Source organism: Pleurodeles waltl, chromosome 5 (assembly GCF_031143425.1).
Source record: "Pleurodeles waltl isolate 20211129_DDA chromosome 5, aPleWal1.hap1.20221129, whole genome shotgun sequence".
Lineage (NCBI taxonomy): Eukaryota > Metazoa > Chordata > Amphibia > Caudata > Salamandridae > Pleurodeles > Pleurodeles waltl.
The window spans coordinates 1,662,843,913-1,662,868,079 of NC_090444.1; the positions used below are offsets into that span (position 1 = coordinate 1,662,843,913).

Consider the following 24,167-nt stretch of genomic DNA (forward strand, 5'->3'; position numbering starts at 1 on the left):
AATTAGTCTTTTTGTGAGCAATTACGTACCATAGGAATCAATGGAGAAAATACTTTGGAGAAAAAAAGAAAAAAAAAAAAAATAAATCAGGCAGTGCGTTTACCATGGTCTCCTTTTGCAGGTATGTCGAAGTCGTCGGTGGGCACTATGGACCAGCAGGAGAAGTTTGGGCGCCTCCCAGGTTCGGCAGGAGCAGCTGCAGAAAAGTCGCTGGAGCTAGTGCCAGGTCACTGTGGGGGACCACTTGGAAAGGAGCTGCACAGGCGGACTTAGGGGTAGGTCCAGTGGGTCCCCTTGGAGTGTTGAGGTCACATAGGGTGGGTTACCCTTAGGGCACAGCAGGATCTTCGGTACAGGGCGGTCGGGTGCAGAGTGAATCAGTAAGCCAGGAGCTGTGCGCAAAGGTGCCCTTGGAAGCAGGAGGTAGGTCACTTTGAGGGTCGCTTGTATGACAGCAGGGGCACTCTGGTGGGTGGTCCTGGTGTTTTCTGAAGTCCCTCAACTAGAGCTTCCTCCAGCTCCTTCTGGAGTGGACTGTCCTTCTTGATGTCCAATGTGAAGTGGCCGCTACCCAGGGTAAGAGTACGGTTTGGCCACTGGAGTGTGCAGTGCCACCAAACTTGCCACTCTTGCAGGGTTTGTCTTTGCGATTCGTTGGGTGGAGTTTGGTCTGGCTGCAGAGTCCGGTTCGGAGGTCAGCAGCCGGTCAGTGAAGAGGACCTTACTGGATTGTTGGTTCCTTGTGGTTGAGTGATGCCTTCACTCTGAAGGAAGATCTCTGGTGATTTTCGAAGTATGGAGGTCCTCTGGGGGTTTCTAGAGTCCGTCCAGCGTCTAAGCAACCCCTCAGGGGCGACTGTAGAGACTTGGGTGCAGTTGCCTGGGTTTGGCACCCTTTCTTGGTGCAGCAGGACTTCAGTTCTTGAGTTTTTGGTCTTCTTTGTTGCTGGTCTTTTTGTCCTTGGAATCTGATTTCTTGGTCTAGAGATGCCCACTATATACTGTATTTAGTGGGCATTTTAGAAGGTACGTAGCAGTGACCAATGTGTGGCTACACCCACTAAGTGACCATTTCCTGTGGGCAGAGGTCACGTCCCTACACCTGATTGGCTATTTTCCTTCCATGCAAGATGGAGAAAAATGAACCTCCAAGGTGACCCATAGGTACATTTTGTAATAGATCCAATACTGGTTACAGTTTAGATTTATTATTCTGATTTGTTTGATACATAACTCAGGGTTCAGGGTAGCCATCATGTAGCTGTGAAACTCATACTGACTAGTGTCCAGCACAAGCATTAAAATGGCTGCCTTGTTCACTTCTATGTCCCAAGTTTGGCAAGGACACAGAAGGGACATATTTGCTCATGCATTTATGCCCACACATACAGTATAGTGCACCCTGCCTTAGGACTGGATGGCCTGCCAGAGGGGTGACTTACCTATAGTACATGCAGGGTAGTGGACAGGGTACACAGGCTGTGTGCCATGGAGAGTTTGTCTTTTGGGATTACACCAGAACACTCAGCCTGCAATGGCAATGCTGGGTGCTTCTGGATGCATGGCTGTAGAGGGTGGCACAATCTGTGCTGCTGCACTTAGGGTCCCTTCCTTAGTACCCCATGCCCTGGATACCAAAGTACCATTTACTAGGGACTTATAGTGGCAGCTAAAGGTGTTGCCAATTGTGCTAATGCATTACAAAAGTTTTAGGTAAAGAGATCTGGCCCAGGGAACCTGGTAAGCAGAAGCCCAGGGCACTAACAACTTTCAGACTACCTCAAATACGAGGCAAAAGGTGGGGGCTAGCCATGACAAAAAAGACCTTTTCTCACAGCTCAACACCCCGAGAGGATCTTGGTCCTATCCCCCTAGTGAGGAAGTATGACTATGATGATATGGGATATGTAAGGATTTACCAGTCACCGCCTTCCCCATCGGATCTTTTGAGAGCCCCTTCAATGGTTACCATGTGCAGTGACAAGCGCTAGAGAGCTCCTGAGAAGCTGCAAGCCACACTCGTAGCAGTGCCACATTCCCCAGGAACTACCTTTAGAGGTGTGTCTGCTGCTCACCTCTAGACTGCACTGATATCCCCGGCCAGACTATCTTTAACCTAAGCTTTAGGTGCTGATCAAGAGAAACCAGTCCACATTAAATTCAAGTATTAGATTACTTGAATCTCTATTTTGGAACGTAAATACACAAACACACCCTTGGCCACACCTTAAACATCAGAGGTCCATCTTGTCTGATGACCAACAAACTTAATTTTTCATACAAACCTACGTATTCCCACAAGGGTCTTCGGCGCTTGAAGATGAACTATTCTGGGATAAAAAAATAAAAATAAAAAAAAGATCCTTTTTGATGGACATCTATGGTCTTATGACAAATGTATTACCGGGGTGTGGAACTCCAATAGACCAATGCCCAGGACATATTATTTTGGGTCTAGGACAACAAGTTTTCATGTTTATTTTGTCCTTGGGACAAGTAGGACCAACACCCTGCAGCGTAAACCCTTTGGTTCCAGTTTACAGGGAAAGGCAACTGTCTGCAGTTCAGGTAATATTGGTGTCCCTATCTTAATGCTGTTTGAACTTGTATTTATGGTTCACTCAAAGCATGTATCTCTAGGGCAAGTGTGTTAAATAAATGTTCTTATCTCGGACTGCTCTACTGACAGTGGTTCCATTAAAAAAATAAAAATGTGAACATACGTTTGCAAAGTTTAACAATCCGAGGCTACGTATAATGCTCCCAGAATGCTTTCTGATTAGATGCAAATATTTGCAGAAGCTTAAGAGCAAGACTGATGATTCTTTGCTTTCAAAATATATATATATATATATATATATATATATATATATATATATATATTTCACACAAAAATTAAAATAGAGGAAAAAATGTTTTGCTAAATTACTGTGTACTTTTAGGTACCATTTCTTTGAAGCATCAGTTAGTAAAATGTGTTGATCCATGCAAGTATTTCCCAAAAATATTCACATTGGAACACCAGGGTAACCAATTTAAACAAGATTAGGAGAAGTGTGAAAATAAACAGGGACTGGCAAAACCAATAGGCCCAACACTGATGGTAAGTCTTTTGTTTTGTCAGTGCGTGGCTTGTTTTGACTTGACTTTAAAAAAATCTTCATTGTTGTGGGAGCTACCTGGCCCTCACCATTGAAACAAACATTGGGAAAAAATCTAAAATATTTTCTGGTCTCAAAAAACACACATTGCCACAGTAGTTCCTGGCAGTGAACAAAACTACTTTGTGTGCCGATAAGCTCCTTATGAAAGAGCAGACTGCTACCACTCACGGTGAAGCCAGTCGCACATAGACAGTGAGAGACCTACCGAATTTTAATAAAAATAGGTCTTGGTTGACACCAGACCTAATTAGGGGCCCAGAATTGGCAAAAAAATAATAATAATAATAATAATCTAGTCTCCAAAAACCATTTTGATATTCGGTAGTCTATTTACCAAATCACAAAATGGGTTTAAGTGCAGGCAGTGGTCTCAATGACCAATGCCTATTCTTAAACTGAAAGTTTAATTTTTTGCTTTTTAAACGCATCTCATTTTCCTTTAAGGAAAACGGGCTGCATTAAAAAAGAAAAAAAAAATTGCTTTATTTAAAAGCAAGTACAGACATGGTGATCTGCTGACCCCCAGCAGGCCACCATCCCGGTGAGGTTTGTGATTCCCAGTGGATCGCAAATTGCGACCTACCTCATTAATATTAGTGAGGTAGGTCTATTTGAGACCCACTTCGAATCACAAAAGAAACTCAATGGAGTTTCATACATTTGGAATTGTGAGTCGCGTGGAATCGTAATTAGGAAATCGCAATTCCAAAAGTTCGCACATGGGGCTGTAAGTGCTGAAACCTGCAGGTGTTTAACTATGGTAATTCCATACAATACTGTCTAGCTTAGTAAGTAACAAGCTTCAAACATACCTTCTGTAAAGCATAAAAAAAACAGGTTATAAAAACTGCTGGTAGAAAAGGGTCACTTACCAACTGTTCCAAATAGTCTTTAATTCTTGGCAAGTATGTAAGAGAGCTGATGGCTACCAGGCAGCAGAGTGCAAAGTCAAAGAGTTGATAGCAGAAAAATGGAATCAGCCAACCACCTCGATGCTTTTATGAAAGAATAAGTACATCAATTAGTTTGCCCAAAAATATTAGGAAATGTATTTATAAAGGCGTTACTGGAATGTAAAAGATATACTCACAGCAATTGACCCGTACACCATCATGGCACTGATTGTAAACATGAGAAGCGAGATGGCAAAGAGAACACAAGCATTTTCTGTGTAAAGAGAAGCAACAAGAAAAGCTTAACATTTGACAAAATTAACTTTCCTTAATCGATTGACTTTACACATTTCCGCGGTTTTATTAAACAAAAGTTCACGAGGCCCTGCTAAAAAAATAAAGGTATAAAGTAGTTTAGAGCAAAAAAATGTTAAATTATGAATATTCTTACACACTGCAACAGGATTTCATAGGAATTCCACTGCAAAGGAAAAAAAGGTTAAGGTGTTCAAATGAGGAAGTTTTACACTGCAATAAGCATGGCTCCCCTGACTAATATTCTTGTGCTCCCTCCTAAGCTACTCTTCATTACAGGGTCCTTGGACATTTGGCCCCTTCTAAAATAGCCTTTGTGTCATCAACTCACGTCGAGAAAAATTACTATAAAGCTAACTGATAACCGGTGGATAATCTTCTCACTTAAAAGTTCATGTGAAAGACAGGAGTATGAAAAATGGCAATCTTCTGTGAATTTATGGGAGAAAATCATCACAGGAGCCAACTTTTGAACCTTGGTTTTCTCTTGTTCCTCAGATGTGCAAAGTACGCTTCAAGGTACGACATATGGGGGGGGAGAAACACACACACACAAAGCCGGGTATGGGTGTTATGTACTTTCTCACGGAAACACAAAATAAATTTCAGGTCTTTTACTTCTTTCAGATTGGAAGATACTTACTCCCTGACCTGACAAAAACGTGACTAGTTTGCAGTCGGACTGCTAGAATTGATATTTGTTTATAGGGTCTGATTAAGCTTGGTATAATACACTAAAGTTACCTTAGTGCATAGAAACAAAAATTTACATGTTTGAGATGGCGCCAGAATGGGGGTACGGGGGGCTTGGGAAAATTCTAAAGTGGGGAAAAAGCCACATTAAAAGCTTTCATAAACACCAAAACTGAACAAAGGTATCTGAATGTGAAACCAGAGGGTGATACAGTGCTTTGCGTCGGACACAAAAGGCGGCTCACCGCCAATGGGTCACATAGTTAAAATTTTGGGGTAGGAACTGAAGTGAGTTAGGAGTGTATATAACGTTTGGGTTTATAAAATGGGAAACACTGAAGTAAGAAGGAAGGTGGTGCACTAAACAGGGCGTAACAGACAAGACAAAGAATGCTTTGTTTAACCACTAACCAATGAAGAGACGCAATACCAATGATACAGAATCAATGCTCGTTAGTTTCAAAGCAAGTCTTACAACCAAGTTCTGAAACGGCTGCAGTTTATCTGCTCTACTGCCCAGTCTTGGCACTTTAAAAAATTTTGAGATCTGGAATTTGACAGGAAAGGAGAAAACTATGATGATGAGCCTCAGCACCTGAAGCCACAAATGACATGAGCTGACATATGTTCATGCGGCAGAACTGCATTCATCTGATCTGATATCATTTAAGTCCTTAATCAAGTTTTACTTCCAGGTTCATTATTCAGGGCATCAATACAGGTACATCAGCTCAGCAAGGTGGTACACTAGAAGGGACAGCGAAATTAGCCAAAATACAGCTACATTTTGTTTTCTTTGGGGGGGGGGGGGGGGGGGGAGGAGGAGAGGTTGCACAAGGAAGGATCTGTTTTTTCCCTGCAAACGGCACCAACAAAGGGTTTGCAGTGCTAAAATCACCATCCTCCCAGCTTTCATGAACAGGCAGACGTGAATCAGAAATAAATAAATAAAATAAAAAAACAAAAAACAAAAAAACACATTTTTGGCATTTTACTGGGGCACAGCCTATTTTACGCGCTTTCAACCTCCTTCCAATTAGTGCTAGAAATGGGTGTGAAACCAACAGTGGATCCCAGAAAGCTGTACATTTCCAATAATTAGACAAAATTCTGAATTCAGTATAGGTCATTTGTGTAGATCCTTCAAGGTTTTCCCAAAGAAAGTTAACACTTGGGTGGAAAAGGAAAAAAAATAAAACCTGAAATGGAGTTGAAATAAAAACAGCCAAGCGTGCCTACGTTTTCATCAGTAACTTCTTCAAACTGTGGCAGATTTTCAAAAGCAATATACCGTTACGTCCAATGGACCCCTTCTGGTTGAGGCACATAGAGCAAGGGCTTGTAGGGTCACCAATGACCCCAAGTAACCAGAGCATATAACTGAGATGCATCTTGCAGTGGCCTCTACCCCTCTCTGGTGTCTAGTGGAGTGGATTCCTGCTTGGTGATAACCTTCACGTGGCAATTCCCAAGCAGGGATCTACTAAGCAAAGATACCACTGAAAAGGGAAGATTCTCCCTGAGAGATAATTATTATTTTTTTTTATTTTTTATTATTTACTGTTATTATGTACTTTTGCCCTCATTTTTTTAATCCATCTAAGTGGCTGCCGCATTATTGGTCTGACAAATACAAATAAAAAAGCAAGTGACACCAATCCCATTCTGCTGGCATGATCATGTGTGGTGACGCATGTGCACAGAAGTGGAATGACAATCACCAGTAGTGGACTAGTCAGTGTGCTTTTCTTGCAGTTACTGCAAAGTAACAACAAAAATAATTTTCCTTTTTGGCTGATGAGGTCCAGCATCAGAAAAAAAGCAGAGGCAAAGCCAAGAGGTCATCAAGGCACGACCTATTGGCTTTGCCACTGCTTGCTTAAATCAAGATTTATCTTCACATAATTATGCTTCTTTAAAAGAAAAGCACATCTTAAAGGTTAATTTTCAGGTCTGGCCTTATGTAGTGAAATAAAAATGTGATTACAATCAGGAACTTTTTATGAGTCAATCATATGTGAGGTAACACATCTATTACATACATTATCTTTAAGTTTTGAATTTTTATTTTACCATACAATAGGGGCAAACATTCGACTTCCACTCTTTTCCCTTCAATTCAATATGCATATAAATGAGGCAGCAGCCATTTTGGACAGAACATAAAGTCTACCATAGTGCAAACTCATACTTTTGTCTGATGGTATCTTGTGAAGGGGAAAGAAAAGGGAGGGGGGGCAAGGGGAGAGAGAAAGAAAAAAAAAAAAAAAAAAAACACACACCTATGGGCGGTCACTGTGCTCTATTTTTGTTCCATGATATATCTGAAGGTATGTGTCTTACGTGGGTCTTCTTCATGATCAAGCTTCAAAAGAACCACAAAGAACCAACCGGGTTTAGGGGTACTAACTTTCACTGGTGATCCTCTCGCATGGCAAACATTTAGTTTTTTACTCAAAACATATCTGTGCTTGGAGAGCAAAGATAAGCATGACATGGGGACTCCTAGATTGCAAATCTGAGAGCAGCTGAGTGCTACTTAGTGATGCGCATAACAGGCCTTGAGAGATCTTAACCGTTGGGTAGCAGATCTCAGCAGGGACTGATATCTACAATCTAGGAGTCCCCATGTCATGCTTATCTTTGCTCTCCAAGCACAGATATGTTTTGAGTAAAAAGTAAATGTTTGCCATGCGAGAGGACCGCCCATAGGTGTGTGTGTGTGTTTTTTTTTTCTCTCTCCCCCTGCCCCCCCTCCCTTTTCTTTCCCCTTCACAAGATACCATCAGACAAAAGTATGAGTTTGCACTATGGTAGACTATGTTCTGTCCAAAATGGTCCTACCTATAAGTAGGAGCAAGTCTATTATCATCCCTCAATCCCTGCTGAGGCCTATTTCATTGTAGGCTTAACTATCAGGGGCTACACAACTGATCCGTGCACTGCTCAGAAAAACTAAACGAATCGCAGCAGAAAGCTTCAAGGCAAGGAAACCCACAGCCTCTTCACACACTTGCAGTGTCTCAGTCACAAGAGGGAGGGTGGGGCATAGGTACACTACAACTTTGTCTGCTGGAAATGGACGGCGGATGAGTGGGAAAATGGCACACGAAAAAACCTTGCCAGGAGCACTGCAATACAGATGGTATATGTCACTGCTTGTCCAGAATCTGCAAACTTTGCAGGCTTATGTTATTTCCTTCACAGTCTTTGAGTGACACTCTGTGACAAAAAATGCGTTGTGCATTAGGAAGCATGGTGTGCATCCTCATTGCGGGTGCTTTTAGTTGCAGGCTGGGTAGGCCAATGACTGCGCAACCACCAAACCCAAGCTTAAGAAATAAACAGAGCACTTAAAAAACACACACACCTTGCTGTTTAGAGTAAGACTGCATTCTTTAGCCTCGCTGCATATAATTATTATTCTAATCTCCTTCCAAACCACAACACACATAGCCATGTTCATTGTAGTAGCTCTGTATCACAGGAGTAAATGGCGTTCCAAAAGGTTTTGGTCTATTTGTCCTATACTCATTTAACCGGAACGGAACAATTCATTTTCAACCTGACTGTAAAAAGCAATTGTACTGCCTATCTTCATCATGGAAATTTGTTTTAAATTGTACAAAAAAAAATAATAATAAAAAGCTAAATGCTAATAATAAAAGTAATATGTAACAGGGCTTAAAAAAAAAAAAAAAAAAATCAATCTACTCGACCATTATGAGGTCAAGCTATTTTTAGATCCTACTGGACGCTTCTGGCAGGGTTAGGAAGTCCACAGGTTGGGGTTCAAGTTAACCCCAAATACCCACTACCAGCAACACGGGGCCAGCCAGGTGCAGAGGTCAAAGCTAAGGCAAGTTTAACATGGGCTCAGGTTGCAAACAGAGTGTTGGGCTCCCAATGCTTTCTTATAAGGAGATCTTGGGGTCACTTAGATGCTGCAGGCTGGGTCCAGGGTGTCGGCTTGGGAAAACCACAGGCTGGACAAGTCGGAGGGGCGCCTGCTGAACGTTGCTGCACCAGTGGTCAGGTTTTCCAAGATCTGGGGGTTGCGGGTGCAGTGTACCTTTAGACGTCAGATATCTTCGCCCAGAGCTTTAGCGGCCAGGGATTTTTCTGGATTCACACTGCAGGCTTTGTCGTGAGGGGCAGGAGAGGTCGACCCAGGGTGGGCACTTGCTCTGAATCGCCTGGAGATCCTCTCTAGCAGGTTGGGCCACCTGGACAATGGCAATGGGAGTCAGGTGCAGAGTGGTAAGGACTCAATGATCCGGGGAGGTTCTGGAGTCATTAGCTGTAGTTTCTTCCGGGACAGGGCCACTTGTACATGGAGTTCTTGGTCCTGTGTGATGCAGGGCAGTCCCCTGGTGCTTGGCAGAGATCGCTGGTCCCGCAGAATGCATTGCTTTCTTGTTGCAGGTTCTCTGAAGCAGGAGACAGGCCGGTAAGGCTGGGCCAAGTCAGTTTGCATCTTCCTTCTTCTCTGCTGGGGGTTCAGCTTAGCAGTCCTTTCTTGTGAGGTCACCAGAAATCTGACAACTTGGATTCAGGGGAGCCCTTAAATCCTGGATTATGGGGCATTACAGGGGTTAAAGGGCAGTAGCCAATGGCTACTGTCCCGGATGGTGGCTACACCCTTGTGTCCACTCCCTTTGGGGAGGTAGACACAAACCTAACCCTATTGGGCCCTGTCCGCCAAACTTAAGATGGATGATTCTGTAGGGGGGGGGAAGAGTCACCTCAGCTCTGGATACCTTAGGAGTGGTCCTAGCTGGGGTGGTAACTCCTCCCTGTTTTCCCTAATTTTCCCGCCGGACTTGCTGCCAAAAGTGGGGTATTTCTGAGGGGCAGGCAACTCCACTAGCTGGAGTGCCTTAGGGCACAATAACAACAGGCTTGAGCCTCAGAGGCTCACCACCAGGTGTTACAGTTCTTGCAGGGGAGTAGGGGGGACAGGCTTTGTTTATTGCCACAGAGAGCACAAAGGCTCTCACACCATCTGGTCAGAAACTCGTCTGGAAGTGGCAGGCTGTTGGCTAACATACAGTGGGCATCTCTAAAATGCCCTCTGGGTGCTGTTTTCAATAAATCCTACACTGGCATCAGTATGGGGTTTATTGTGCTGAGATGTTGGATACCAAACTTCCCAGTATTCAGTGAAGCCATTTTAGAGCTGTGGGGTTCGGAATGACAACCTCCCAGACCATATACTAAATATGGCTACACTGCACTTACAATGTCTAAGAATGGACTTAGACACTGTAGGGGCATACTGCTCATGCAGCTATGCCCTCACCTGTGGTATAGTGCACCCTGCCTCAGGGCTGTAAGGCCTGTTGAGGGGTGACTTACCTATGCCACAGGCAGTGGTTTGTGGGCATGCCACCCTGGGAGTGGTGCCATGTTGACTGTGTTTTTATTCCCCACCAACACACACCAGCTGCAAAGGCACTGTGTGCATGTGCTTGGTGAGGGGGTCTCCCACGGTGGTATAATGCATGCTGCAGCCCTTGGGGACCTTCCCTGGCAACACGTCCCTTTGGTACCATGGGTACCTTTTACAAGGGACTTAACTGTGGGCCATGAGTGTGCCAATTGTGGAATCAAAGGTACAGATTTTGGGAAAGAACACTGGTTCTGGGGGCCTGGTTAGCAGGATCATACTCTCACTCTCTTTGAGAGTGTGGTAAGTGAGTGAGAGTAAGTGAGTGAGAGTAAGTGAGTGAGAGTAAGTGAGTGAGAGTAAGTGAGTGAGAGTAAGTGAGTGAGAGTAAGTGAGTGAGTGAGAGTAAGTGAGTGAGTGAGAGTAAGTGAGTGAGTGAGAGTAAGTGAGTGAGTGAGAGTAAGTGAGTGAGTGAGAGTAAGTGAGTGAGAGTAAGTGAGTGAGTGAGAGTGAGAGTAAGTGAGTGAGTGAGAGTGAGAGTAAGTGAGTGAGTACTTTCCTACATAAGTTTTTTAATAAACTGAGACACTCCTGCCCTGATGTCACAGTAAACTAAGAGGCAAGTCACACATATATATCACTTGTACCCTATATGTGGGCTACATTTATTATACATGGAACAAACATTTAGTGTATTTAATAAAACTAAAGAGGATTGTTTCCCCTGCAGAAATACTGAACTCACATATTTGAAGGTGCATTCATATGTGAGATTATTCAAGCTACTCGTCCTACAGGTGTAGTAACATTTTTATGATTTTTCGAGGCCTGTATAATAAAAGGTTGTTTAAATTTGGAAGCATTCTGCATGGATAAACTGTTCCCTGCAAATCTTTACAGTTCCATGATGCTTCTCAATACAAACACAGTTTAAATGATTGGCAAATTATAAATCCACACAGGTGGAAAGGAGGACGACCAGAAAATGAAGATTATCTCGACTGACTTAAAAATTCACAAAGTGGATAGCAAGTGGAGTATACTCACCAAATGCACCACATCAATTTGCATGATTAACAGTGACTTCGAAAGAGAACAAACAAAACTCAAGATATCAGTAACATTATAGAAATCATCTCTGATACGCCGTGCTATCTTTCAAACCCATTATCATTCTGGCATTGAAAAACAACAAACGCTCACTTACCAGCCATTCGCTCAGAAGCGTAGTAGTTGCCCATAACCTCATACTGTATGTCAGCTGTTGGTACTGTATTAGGGTGTGTCACTTCTACTGTGAGCAAGATGCCCATCAACAGGTTCACAACCTGCAAAAAAGGAAAAGTTTGTACCAACATATCACTGCTCCTAAACTCCATATCTTGTGCCCATTATAGAAATACACAGATTACCTTGCTAACTCATTTTCACTCTACATATTTCACCATATGCATTGATCCATACTCCGTACACAATGAAAACACATGCAGTTCAGTTGTTGGCTCTGGTACCTCTGGTTCTTGGAGCCCTATATATCCCCACAACCAAAAGAGTCTAGCAAACATAATGGTACACTGCTTTTTAGGGTCGAGCCTGCGTTGCATGTGCTCGCGCATGTGTATCGCAGCGAGACGCTTTAGGGTTTAGAAAAGGGCTCGGAGCCCTGTCGATGTCACGTCAGTGTTTTTTCATTGGTTAGTGGGCTTGCCTATTAAAATCTGCTTGCTTTCATTAGTCGAAGCCATGCATACGTCATGCCTCTTCCGGTGGCTAGCCCTCCTCAAGCGCATCGACCAAGTACAGAAAACATGCGAGGCTCGCTGTTTTCTGTCCGGCTCGTGGACTACTTTTTCTCTAATTTACTAGCGCGATTTCGCTTGGCAGAAGTCGAGCGCTTTACATAGTTAAATGCACTTTTTCGGCTTACGTACATAAGTGCACTTTTGCCGATAGCGTTGTAAACTCCTAACCCGACTTTTCACCTATCAGCTCTAACGTGAGCAAACGCGAGACTCGTTGCATTGCAAATGCTTGTTAAAATATGCCATTGTGACAAAACGACATAGATAGAAGTAATCTGGGGATAACAAATGATGCCCATCGCCTTTGTACGAAAACAGATCAGAATTAGGATATCTGGAGTAACTTTTCCTTGTCACCCAATCGGGATTACTTGCCTTCATCACTGGTATGTCTTCATAACCAACTCAAACGCACTGTATTGAGCTTAAGCTTTCTAATATGGCAACCACCAAATACACAGTAATGAGATTACAAATATGAACAAAATTACAGATAGTTAAACTATATAAAATCCCTCCCAAGAGGGCCTTATCAGAACAATCACACTGCAAACGTTTAATCTACATTTTGAGTATTTCACCAAAACTCCTGCCTACTATGGTAATCTGTGAGATTCCATGTAACAATACCTCTGAAAGTTTTGACCACAGTGTGATAACAATCCACCAATAAAAAGCGTACTGCGTTTAGCACAGTTTTAAACATGTCAAGACATACTGGCTCGCTCATAACTTGTCATGATAGACCAAACCTATGAAATCTAACATATAACATTTCCCAATGAAGCAATAAGACCTATAGCCTTTACTTCTGGCTTGGCACCATCACCAAATACAGACCTCCCGAAATGCACATATGCTATCAAACATCATGCATACACTGATAAAATGACAGATATGTACAGAATTAGTTGGCAAAACAATACACAGTCCCTCTCAAAATGGCCCAGCAAGGGATTATCACAATGAAAATTTTATGTCATGTGGTCTGTCACGGGCCATGAATAACACCAAAACTTTGATAATGGGTCAGATTTCATTCAACAGCCTGCAATAGTGGGTGACAATCCAAAATTAAAGACCTCCTGGCTTTACCAAATGCTTTTCACAGTAAATAAAATCAAGCCTACTGCCATTATCATAAGATTTTATTATGAAGGAATCAAAGCTACGGCTTTGGAAGAAGAAAAAAAAAAAGTAGGATATCAGTGAACCGATAAGGCCCGAACGCTTTATCGCTGGTTTGTCATCATAACCAAAATAGATCTATTGTATCGAGCATAAGCTTTCCAACAAGACAGCTGTCAGTCACAAACATTAGAAATGTAAACAATACTGTTGGGAAAGCAAACTCGTAGGTGTCCTAAGGTTTATCAAAAGTGCAACTCTTCTACCCCCACGTCAGAGCAGGAAACACTAAAACCCTTGCGTACTACTGTAGACTGAGATTCTATGTAACAAAATTCCTCTCAGCTGATTTGAATATATCAATTTCGCCCTTAAATGCCTAGTGACTTGATCATATTATTTTCACAATAGGAAAGTCAGGCCCTCTGACTTTATTGTAACCTTTCATTAAAAATAAAAAACAGCACTAGCTTTTAGCTTTAGTCATTAGCTTGCCACAATAACTAAAAGATCTGCTGCATAGAGCATACACTTTCACACAAGGTAACTAGAGAAGAACAAGCACTAAAGTATCTAAAAGTTATTTAACAGCATCGGAATAGTATGTGTTCATACTTACATGATAAGGTTGAGCCATCACACTGCGGGTGACTGAAATGAAAATCATGAATTAAGGGTGGCTGTGTACACACAGGAGGTTCAGTGCTCACTGTGGTGCAACAGGACTGTGCATTCCCATTTCATAGATCACTGACCTTTCTCAGTATGGCAATAGCTTGAAATGCATATTTTCAGAAAGCAGACTGTTTTTATCCAATCCAAGAGAGATGCTATGGGATCAAAAAGACTGTTGTGCCATTTAAATTGTGTGACCATCCCTCTGCTCGGCAGTGAAAGGGAGTGTGCAAAGTTATTAAGGAGTACAAAGATCAAATTACCAACATTTCCTATGGAATGTGGTAAGACCCTTACCATACACACACACTTCTCTTAAATTCCAATTGTGTTTTCCTTTTCAATTGATCACTCCCTTGTCAGACATGCCAAGATGTAGCTCATACGGTTACTGAATCACACTGGAAGGAAAAAAGGAATTGAGACAAGGAAAACGTGGACTCTGGGTACTGAAAATTAGTGACAATTTTTCAGATCATTACCACCTGGTCTGTGTTCCCGATCACAGACCCTATTCTGAGATGATACCTCTAAGCAACACTACCATCTGGAGCATAACGAATATGAAATCAATAGGTAGATATGCACTCATGTCTCTCAATTATATAAGGTCTACATCATGAGGTTAATTTGGAAGCACTCATGGAAAAACTCTTTAAGCCATGTATGAAGCAGGAAACACTCAACAGCACTGGATAGGAAGACTGTAGCATATACTGACAACTACTGCAATGTTGACAGAAAGGGGACACTTAAGCCTGGCTGAATTAACTTCCCCACTCTGTTCTTCAAGGACAAAACCATTGAAGATTGTAAGGAGGACAGATGATTCAGAAGCTATGGAATTGCAGCCCTGGTTAAGCCAAGAAAGAAAAAAATAGTATAAATCTATGAGAGACTGGGAGAATTACATTTGTTCTTGAAACAGACTGAAAAGGGGCTAAGAATAAGGTAGGCCTTGTTCAAAAATAAGAAACTGCTGGCTAAGTGAAAACCCAAAAACCCAGGGGACATCATTTCTGAGATACGAAGGCAAGACAAGCTGCCAAACCAACACACACATACTTATTATAAGCAATTGTGCTGAACAAAGCCAATCCCACTGAGGGACTAAAGTATACAAAAAGTGATGGATGGAGTATGTGAAATATTCTCAGTCACTCAAAGCTGCATCCAAGTCCATCATTATTTTACACACCATGCCACTTCAGTTTGCACCCAACTGTATACAAATCAATCTTGTCCCTGCCCCAGTGGGAACAGTTCAGCCTTAACTGCCATGCTGGTCCTCCCTGAACCTCAACAAAAGCAACACAGGACCACTTTCGCCCTTGTTATGGGCCCATCAGTCAGGTTTATCTTGGTTCCAGGAAGCACAGGACCCACATCTGGGAATACCTGTCACCGGACCTGGCCTCGCAGTTTGAGGGGACTGTCCCCACTGGAGCTGGGTCAAGGCTGATTTGTATATAGTTGGGTAAAAACTGAGGGACCATGATGGGTAAAAAACAATTGATTGGGATGTGACCTCGAGTGATTCTGCAGAGTGGGTTGGGAAGAATCCACAGTGCACTGCTGCATCAGACCTTCCAATTACTCTGTAGGGTCTTAGGTTCAAGTTCCTTAACCACTGGCTGATATACATCAAGCCTCACATACCCAGCATTAGAATTGGAAACTTGTTAAGCAAAGTTGCATCTTCACTAAATGAGATTATTCCTCACGCATGGCAAGGAAGATTGGCAAGTGTGGCGTGTGAAGCGTCATGTAAGTTTTAAACAGTACAGGTCAAGCTAAATGCTTCACATTTCTAAGCACTATTGTATGCGGCTTAAGTTTTCTCTGCAAGCGCATGCACCTATGACTGCTGGGTGCGCACATACCTCTGCAGAAGACACAGATCTCACTTGTCATCATACCAGCATATCCTGGGAGTGACATGTCTTTTTCTGTACCACAAAGGCGGCTCAGTGACGCCAAAGCCGGCATTGTAGTGCTATGCAATGGACTGAAATTTACTCCATAAAGAACGCTTCTGTCAAGGGGAAAAAGTTCAGTCACTTTACTCTCTCGGTACATGCAATTTCTAACCAGTTGCTACATAGTATATCCTATCAAGTGGCACTGCAACTGATTCTAGTTAATACTTCAATCAGTATCCTTGCATCCTCCACCCCCCCACCCCCTTAAATAAATGGGGACTAAAACTAAAGCCTTCGGCTAGAGCCCCAGATCTGCTCTTCTGGGTTGGGGGCAGAAAGCCTACTATGCACCAAGGATTATTTTATTTTTATACAAAAGTCCAGGGTTTGGGGGCTACACAAAATGGGCATGACAATACCCTCAACCCCCACCAAAAAATGGGTAGTCTTTCTGCCCTCTTCGTAGGCAGAAAGCTCACTAGACACCAGGGATTTTTTTTTTATTAAATTAGGAGGGTGGGGCTGCCACCATGGGCATGCCCCCACCCCAAAGAGATGGGGACAGAGGTCTTTCTTTCAGGTGACGCAACAGCTCTTACTCCACCTCCCCCCCCCCCAACACACATGGTGAGCAGACAGGGGTAATCACCCCCAGAGGGCAGGGAGCGGCAGAAAGTCCACTCCAGGGAATTTAAAAAAAAAAAAAAAAAAAAAAAGGGTTGCAGCTGCCCACCGTGGGCATACACAAGCCCCCCCCCCCAAATAAATGGGGATGAAGTATTTCTAATCCTGGGGGAGGGGGGGAGCAGAAAGCCCGCTAGACGACAAGCAGGAGAGATTGGCTAGCTCCCAATAGCGTCCCGCTTGCAATGTTGAACGGCTGCACTTTATGGGCTTGAGAAGGTTGCTGCCCCAACCTGTGCCTGCCCACCCGTGCTACACCACTGACGTACCTGAGCCTACTGCCAGTGACATAAACTGATCTAACAGAGGTCATTAGAGTAATCAAGTAAGGGAACCCATTGCCCTTGGTTTGATCTGTTCTGTTATCAAAAGAAAAAAAGGATTGATTACTTATTCCACACTGGAAACTTAACAGAAAATAATTAAACAAATGCCAAAGGAGCTTTCTTGATCACAATAGACCTCGTGGAAACACTTTCACATTGCTGTATGCCAACAAACGTTTCTGAGCTTCTGTTTATTAGAGAAGCCTTACCAATTCCAGGTATTGCTCTCTGAAATTAGATCTGTCCCAAGGGTATTGAGCCAGAAGGTGACACCATTGGTTGTCTATTTATATCTGCAAGCGTGGCATGTCTTCCTTTGCCAAGACAATGACTTATTAAAGGCTGATCAAGGGAAGAGCACCTCAAATGGCTGGAACCTATTTAAAGATGCCTAGTTTGTCACGGGCAGCCCCCTGATCTACCATAATGTCAGCCAATTCTTTCACAGGACAAACGTTTCAGAGCAGTCCACATCAGAGTACAATCTGGGATGATGTTTCTTCCAGCTGAAGGACTCTGCGTAATAATGTTCTTTGTTGTTCTTTCATCAAATTCAAGGGTCCCCTTGGTTGAAGATGCAGTAACACTTGGCCATGTTCGAGTTTCTGGTCACAGAAACCTTTTCGGACACTTCTGGTTCATCTTTTCGAGTATTTATATCATGCGTCGGAAATAAAAAAAATCAACTTCAATTTACATCTCCATTCTTCATCATTCAATTTAATGGCAGTGAATTTAGGGGACTGGATGAACTTGTTATCCACGTCAGAGAATAGGGTAACATCCAGGCAGACCAGCTAAGCGGAGTATCCATCCGAATCAAAATTAGAGATCTTCAGGGTCATTTGCCAGACACAATGGATCTTTCCTAGATTTATCTGCCTCGCTATAGAATACACAACTTCCCATGTACTATTCTTGATTACCTAGTCCCACGTCTTTTACAGGTTTTTACCCATGTCTTCTCCATTGAAATTAAGTTAAAGCAGCAGATGTGGCAGTAGTATTTTGTTCTGAGCCTCACAGAGCCTGGTACGCTTTGCTGCAATCCATGCCCATGTCTTTTTGGAAAACACCCCAATTCCTTTCCTCTTCGGGCTCCAAGATGCCTTCCACTCCAATGTCTGTTCCTGTCACTCTAAAGGTTGAAAGAGTTGAGCTGCAAAATAAGGGTATCCAAGTCCACCGGCTGTGGCCGTACAGAGGTCAAGATGACAGCTCAAAAGAAATATTTGGAGGATTTTTCAAAGCTGTTTTTTTTCCTCATGATCTTAATCTCCTATTCAGTGCGCCCTATCTTCTGTCCTCCTAGGAGGATTATCGCTGAAAACTAGTGGTTTCAACCTTTCAGCCTTGTAGGAAGTGGTTGGAACAAGTAGTGAAGTCTGCGGAAGTTTAGAGGTGGATGGACTTAAGAGAGGATGAGTCTTCTGGTTCCAAACTTCTGAAAGGGCTCAATTTCTCAGCCCTTGATGCTTCCTTGTCTTGCTCCTTGTGACCTATCTTTTATCTTGAAGTCTCTTCAAGGATTACTTTTGAACCGTTAGTCTCTTTAGAACTGAACTTTTTGACTATGGAGGTGGTTTTCTTTGTGGTAATTACTTCAGCTCATTGGATTGGTGGGTGTGAGGTTCTTCCAAGCAAGCCTCCTTTTCTCAGAATATTCGATGATGGTGTGATCTTGAAGCATGAGCCTGATTTTTTTCCCCCTACATTTGAAAACACAGCACAAAATTATGATAACTGAGTTTTGTCTTTCCGTTTCCAGGAGAAGGCCCTTCCCCACTCCTCGTATGCCGAAAAAGCAGTTCTGATCTATATGGATCAATCTAAACCATTGTGAATATTGTAACACTTTTATAATGTTAGGCTGCCAAGGTCAAGAGGCTTTGTCCATTTCTAGCTGGATTTGGCCCACTACTTCTTTGCCCACTCCCATGTCCTATACCCCACTTCTTTAAGTCATTCAGGGTAGAACTACCAGAGGGGCAGTAGCACTTCTAGCAGAGAGCCAGGAGGTTTCTCTAGCAGACATTGTTAGACAAGACACATGGGCCTCTCCTCACATCTTTTTCATCCATTACCACATTCAGGATTTAGAGCTTCAAGGTTTTTCTGTTTGAAGTGGGTTAGGGATTAAGCTCTTTCTTGTCTTAATTGTATAACTATTTAGATTTAATCCATAATAAAGTCTTTGGTTTGGCAGTATCAGTAGATCTGCATATATCTTATGTTAAAAAAACTGAATGCGAGCATGACTTCGGTATTCCCAAAGTAATGACTACGTCGAGGGATGCAGGAATAGTCTAACTCACCTACTGGTATTCATAGTAACTGTGGTATCCAAGACAGCAACATTGTGCTCCAATCCTACCTTTGTCCAGTTTTAGCATCTTCGTGAGGATGGTGCCGTACACTTATCAGTTGAATCATGGTTTGAGCCCACCCTAAGCTTTGGAGATACTTCCCTATTATCTACCTGGATTTACTTACTAGCCCAACAAGTTTTCTGTGGGGACTTCTTAGCAACACATCTGCCATCTTATTATAATAGCTAGATGCTTCGTGCAAAACTAAAAGTGGTATCCCCCCAGGATACCTCCTCTATCTGTCAGCTCTAATTTTATTGTCCCTTGCGCCCCGAAGAAGGTTGTTGACCGAATTTGGTTTGACACTGAAACACTATTGGTGCTAATAAAGTGGGGACCGAAGACCTTCCATACTGAAAGACGACACAGGGCACACCAAGAAGACTATAAAAAATATGTTTTTATAGATCTCAAAAGGATTCAGTTCAACAAATGATAAATTAGAGTATATCAAATGTGTGCTGAAGGAAAGTACATATTGAGTATGGTTATTGGGTACAACTGGGAATTTGTTTTTCCTCTGGATGTCACCTATTGTTTCTACCTTAAATATTGAGATGTTTTACCCTACTTGATATTCTTAACATGTTTTGTGTGTTTATTTACAACTGAGGTATGAGTGAGTAATGATCGGCATATGAGTGATTTGTATTTTTAGAGTGCTCATAAAGAAAGGTTAGTATGTCCTTGTATATATATTTGGACATTATTATGACTAATACATGTAGTGATTATACATTACCTACCACAAATGAAAAGCCATTTTGAGGACTATGAAAGAAAAATACATTGATAAGATAAAATAACTAATAAAAAGTATTGTAAGAAATATATCTACACACACACACACGATTATTACAAGTTTTGGCTCACTCTTTATGTTAGAAATATGTAATACTACTGGATGCATACTAATTGTAGATATATAGGGTTAGCGGTTATTTTTCAGTTGTCTGGACGTCCCCTCCTGTCTCCCTCTACTTTGTTAAATTCAGGTGCCCTTCACCCCCCCCTCCCCTTATGAATCATAGTTAGTAGAGAGAACAGATGAAGGACGGAATACTGAACAATGCAGACATTCACCCCAGTCACAGATCTGGATTTAATGCATCATTTTGTTGCTCACCATGCCACCCCAGTTTGGACCCTGCCATATGCAAATCAGTCTTGACCCAGCTTCCTAAAGGGAACAGTCTAGACCAAAATGCAAGGCCAGGTACTCCCTGGACCAGAAACAAGCATACCAGGACCAGTTTCAGTGAGCATGGGACACACAGCTGGGCATTCCCTTCCCACTTAGAGCAACAAAAGCAAAAACAACAGATGACGGACAGAATGCTGAACAACGCAGACTTTCCACCCCAGTCACACATCTGGGTTTAATCCATTTTTTTTTTTTGCTCACCATGTCACCCCATTGGGAGCAGGGTCAAGACTCATTTACATATGGCTGTGTACAAATTGGGGTGGCATGGTAAGCCACAGAACGAAGGATTCAACCGAGATCCGTGACTAGGAGTGAGTGGGTGAAAAGTTTTAGCACTCTAAGCACCATCCTTTTCTGTTGCTAAAGTCACTCTAAGTGGCCAGGGTATGCCCAGACATAGGTAGATCTCTTGCTCACTGTGCCACTGGATTCATGCTAGCGTGATATCCCAAAACCGATCCCAGGAAGCTTGTTTCCAGTCCAGGGAGGACCTGGCAATTCCAGCTGAACTGTTTACACAGGGACCAGGGTCAAGACTGATTTGCATATGGCTGGTTCCAAACTGGGGAGGCATGGTGAGCAAAAGAACGATGGATTTAGCCTGGATCTGTGACTCGGAGTGAGCATTTGAAAGTTTCAGCACTCTATCCATCATCCTTTTGTGTTACTCATTATAGTTAGTCCCACATGTCTGCGTCATAACCATTACAACCCACTTTGCAAGGTTAGCATCTGGCACAATTCCAGTTTTCTTTTCTCCTGTACTGAGAGGTGTTTGGGGGGGGGGGGGGGGGGGGGGAGTTGTGGTGGAGAAAACAAAGTAATAACTGTGACAAAGTTGACAGTTGGACTAAGGATTATGTTAAAGCGTGCGTGCCTTTGCCACGCTAGCCATTTTCCTCCACTTCCAACTAGGACCCCCAGTTTTCACTTTATTAGAAACCATGTACTATGTTCGTTCACAGCGCACGAAAAGCTTTAAAGGACGGTAGATGCCGAGTGTAGTTAATATCTGCATCGACATGTATAAATACATTAAATAAGTGTGTAGTGAAAACTCAAAAGGTTAGGGAGTTGTAGGCTCGGATATTGTGCAATATTTAAACGTAATTTGTAACTTTAACTGTGGGATTCAAACCACAGAAGTTTGAGGCGGCGTAGCGCTCATCTTATACGGGTACCGTTGACGTGGGCGGTTCCCAAATACAAGCTTGGGGAGAGTACCTACAGCAACACGTGATGTCCCATCACCTCTACGGGTGAGGTGCACCGGGCGCTTACAGATGCCGATTATTTGGGAGCTATATTTCTTAATTAGGGTTCCAATCATCAGATGTGCACACATGGAGATTTTGATGCGGAAAGACACTCGCCGGATGAAGCAATGCTCAGTTCGATCCAGGTTTAGCACTATGTGGATATTTATGTCCCCTAACATTTTCATAAAGATAACCCGGAACTGTCGCGCGAATGCGCAGAGCCCCAGTCGCACTTACCATGTACCAAGTGCCAAGAATGATGGAGCCTGTGCGCACGTGACAGCACCCGCAGCAGCGGGTACTGTAGAGCCGATTACGACCCCGCTTCAGATTCATGGCGAAGCGCTAACCCAATAAACACGAGTAAAATGTCCCTCTCTACTGTCTGCGTCCTCTCAGCCTTTCCCAGGCACTGCAGCTCAGTTCCCCCAAACAACTGCGTCAACACGCACGCTGTCGGAAAAAAAAGACCAGATATACGTTCTGGCCAATCAAACGCGAGTATAAGGACACTCGCGATTAAACTAGAGGGCTGTCCTTGCTTTTGACCAATTGCAGGACACGCTCTGTGCGTGTGATTAGGTCTTCTGTTGTACGTAATACGTCTGTCTCGCGCTGTGTCATTAGAACATAATTTGTTAGAATGGTCCTTGGAAAGCGTGATGGACTTTCATAGTTAAAGTTCACATACATCACTGCAGAGACAGCTTCTGCTCGTGGCTGGGGATACTTCTGTAATGTGGCCAGGTGGCCAAACTTTATCGTTACCAAGCGAGAAAGAATCTGGGTGGCACCCTCGTCCATACGAGCAGTTTCCGCGCATCGAAGGAGCATAATAGCCGAGAAATGGGAAGCAGTGCACTCTGAGAGTTGTTAAAATATCAGTTCTTGTGGGCTACCGCAGATCGTAGAAAGGAGAATAAAACATGTTCCAGCTAGCTTGTCAAGCATTTTCAATTCTTTTAAGTAAACAGAGGCAAAGATTATGCTGCTCTTGCTTTGCCACTGAAAAAACACAGCAGGCAATCAACAGTAAATAAAAACTTAAACTACATTTACCATGAGTATCTTAAGCTTCGTCCATACTGCTCCACCGATTACAGTTCACCAGCTTCTATAAAACACCTTGTGACTGAGAAATTCTATCACAGGACCGGAGGCGAGGATTATGCAAATCTTTCTTCACTCTTTATTCAACAGCAAGTTCAAAGTTAAACAAAACATGAACAGAAAAACTACAAGTTCCATGAGCCCGCCGCCATGGTAACGAGTATCCAATGAGGTGCCCTCCTTCACGTCAGTATAAATGGCCCGAGACACGTCACACTTCCTCTTTCTTCACTGCTCAGATAAGTGCCTTTTCTGCCTCCGTTGGGAGTTTGTTTTCCTAAACTTGGCGCGCTGCCGCTCAATTGTTTTGCGGGGCTTTCTGTTGTAGCAGCTTTATCGCCATGAGCGGTCCGGAACGGACGGGCCGCTCGAGCGTTTAATTTCCTTTCGGCCCTCGGCGTGTTTAATACACGTCGGGCCCACCAGAGGGAGCGCGCGCTGTGTTCCTCGTTATCGGAGAGCGTGCCTCTTTCAGTGCGTGGCTCGCGCTTCGCGTTTGCTTCTTTCTAGGGAAGCCTGTTTGGTCCAGGGGGTTAGGTTCCTGCCTTTCACCCAGACAAGCAGGGTTCAATTCCCAGGCCTGCCAGATGACACACTCAGTCTCTCAGCAGGCATATCTGCATTAATCACTTTGCTTTTTCTTCCAGAATTGAGGGTTTCTCCTCTATTGCATGTTTGGCACCCTGGTGCATTTTTTCTCTTCCCTACCCTGACACCCGTTTGGGTAAGAATTACCCCATTAGGGAAGGCATTACTTCTTGACTTACTATCAGTGACAGAGAGGGTAGGGATTTTACCCTATATATTGTATATTTTTTGTTGGGTGTACACTCTGTCATAGTCCTCATTATGCATTCCTCCCAAGAGAATGAACCTTTTACCAACATGTCCCCAGGTGAGGGTCCCTCTCACCGTACCCTTCCCCCCGGAGTGGACACTTTGTTTTCCCAGGCTATTTCTCACGCTTTAGCCCCTCTTAGGGATACTGTAGCTAAGCTTACTGAACAGGTGTCCAGAGGTACGGGCATGTTTGGTGTGACGGGAGCAGAGGGTGATTCCTCTACCCTTTCGGCCCCCAGGAAAATGCGCAAGCGCGACGCGGGGCACCTGGGGGATGGTGTATTTTCACCCAATCCCAAGAGTGCGCGCGCGCATAAGCGCGTACCCTCCCGGGAGGACCGTTTGCCCGGAGTACTGGGTGACAAGCTTCACCACCTATGGAACCCTGATC

At 43.3% G+C, this 24,167-nt stretch overlaps 1 protein-coding gene across 1 annotated transcript in view; it reads right to left on the minus strand.

The window, feature by feature from the left end:
• Positions 1 to 22,278, minus strand: part of LAPTM4A (lysosomal protein transmembrane 4 alpha) — a 34,359-nt gene extending 12,081 nt beyond the window's left edge. Inside the window, exons 1-4 of the mRNA XM_069235989.1 lie at positions 22,064 to 22,278; positions 11,662 to 11,782; positions 4,255 to 4,331; positions 4,037 to 4,159 (exon numbers count right to left, since the gene is read on the minus strand). Coding sequence (XP_069092090.1) covers positions 4,037 to 4,159; positions 4,255 to 4,331; positions 11,662 to 11,782; positions 22,064 to 22,162 — 420 coding nt within the window. The 5' untranslated portion in view covers positions 22,163 to 22,278. The remainder of the gene's footprint in view (positions 1 to 4,036; positions 4,160 to 4,254; positions 4,332 to 11,661; positions 11,783 to 22,063) is intronic.
• Positions 22,279 to 24,167: the final 1,889 nt, after the last annotated feature.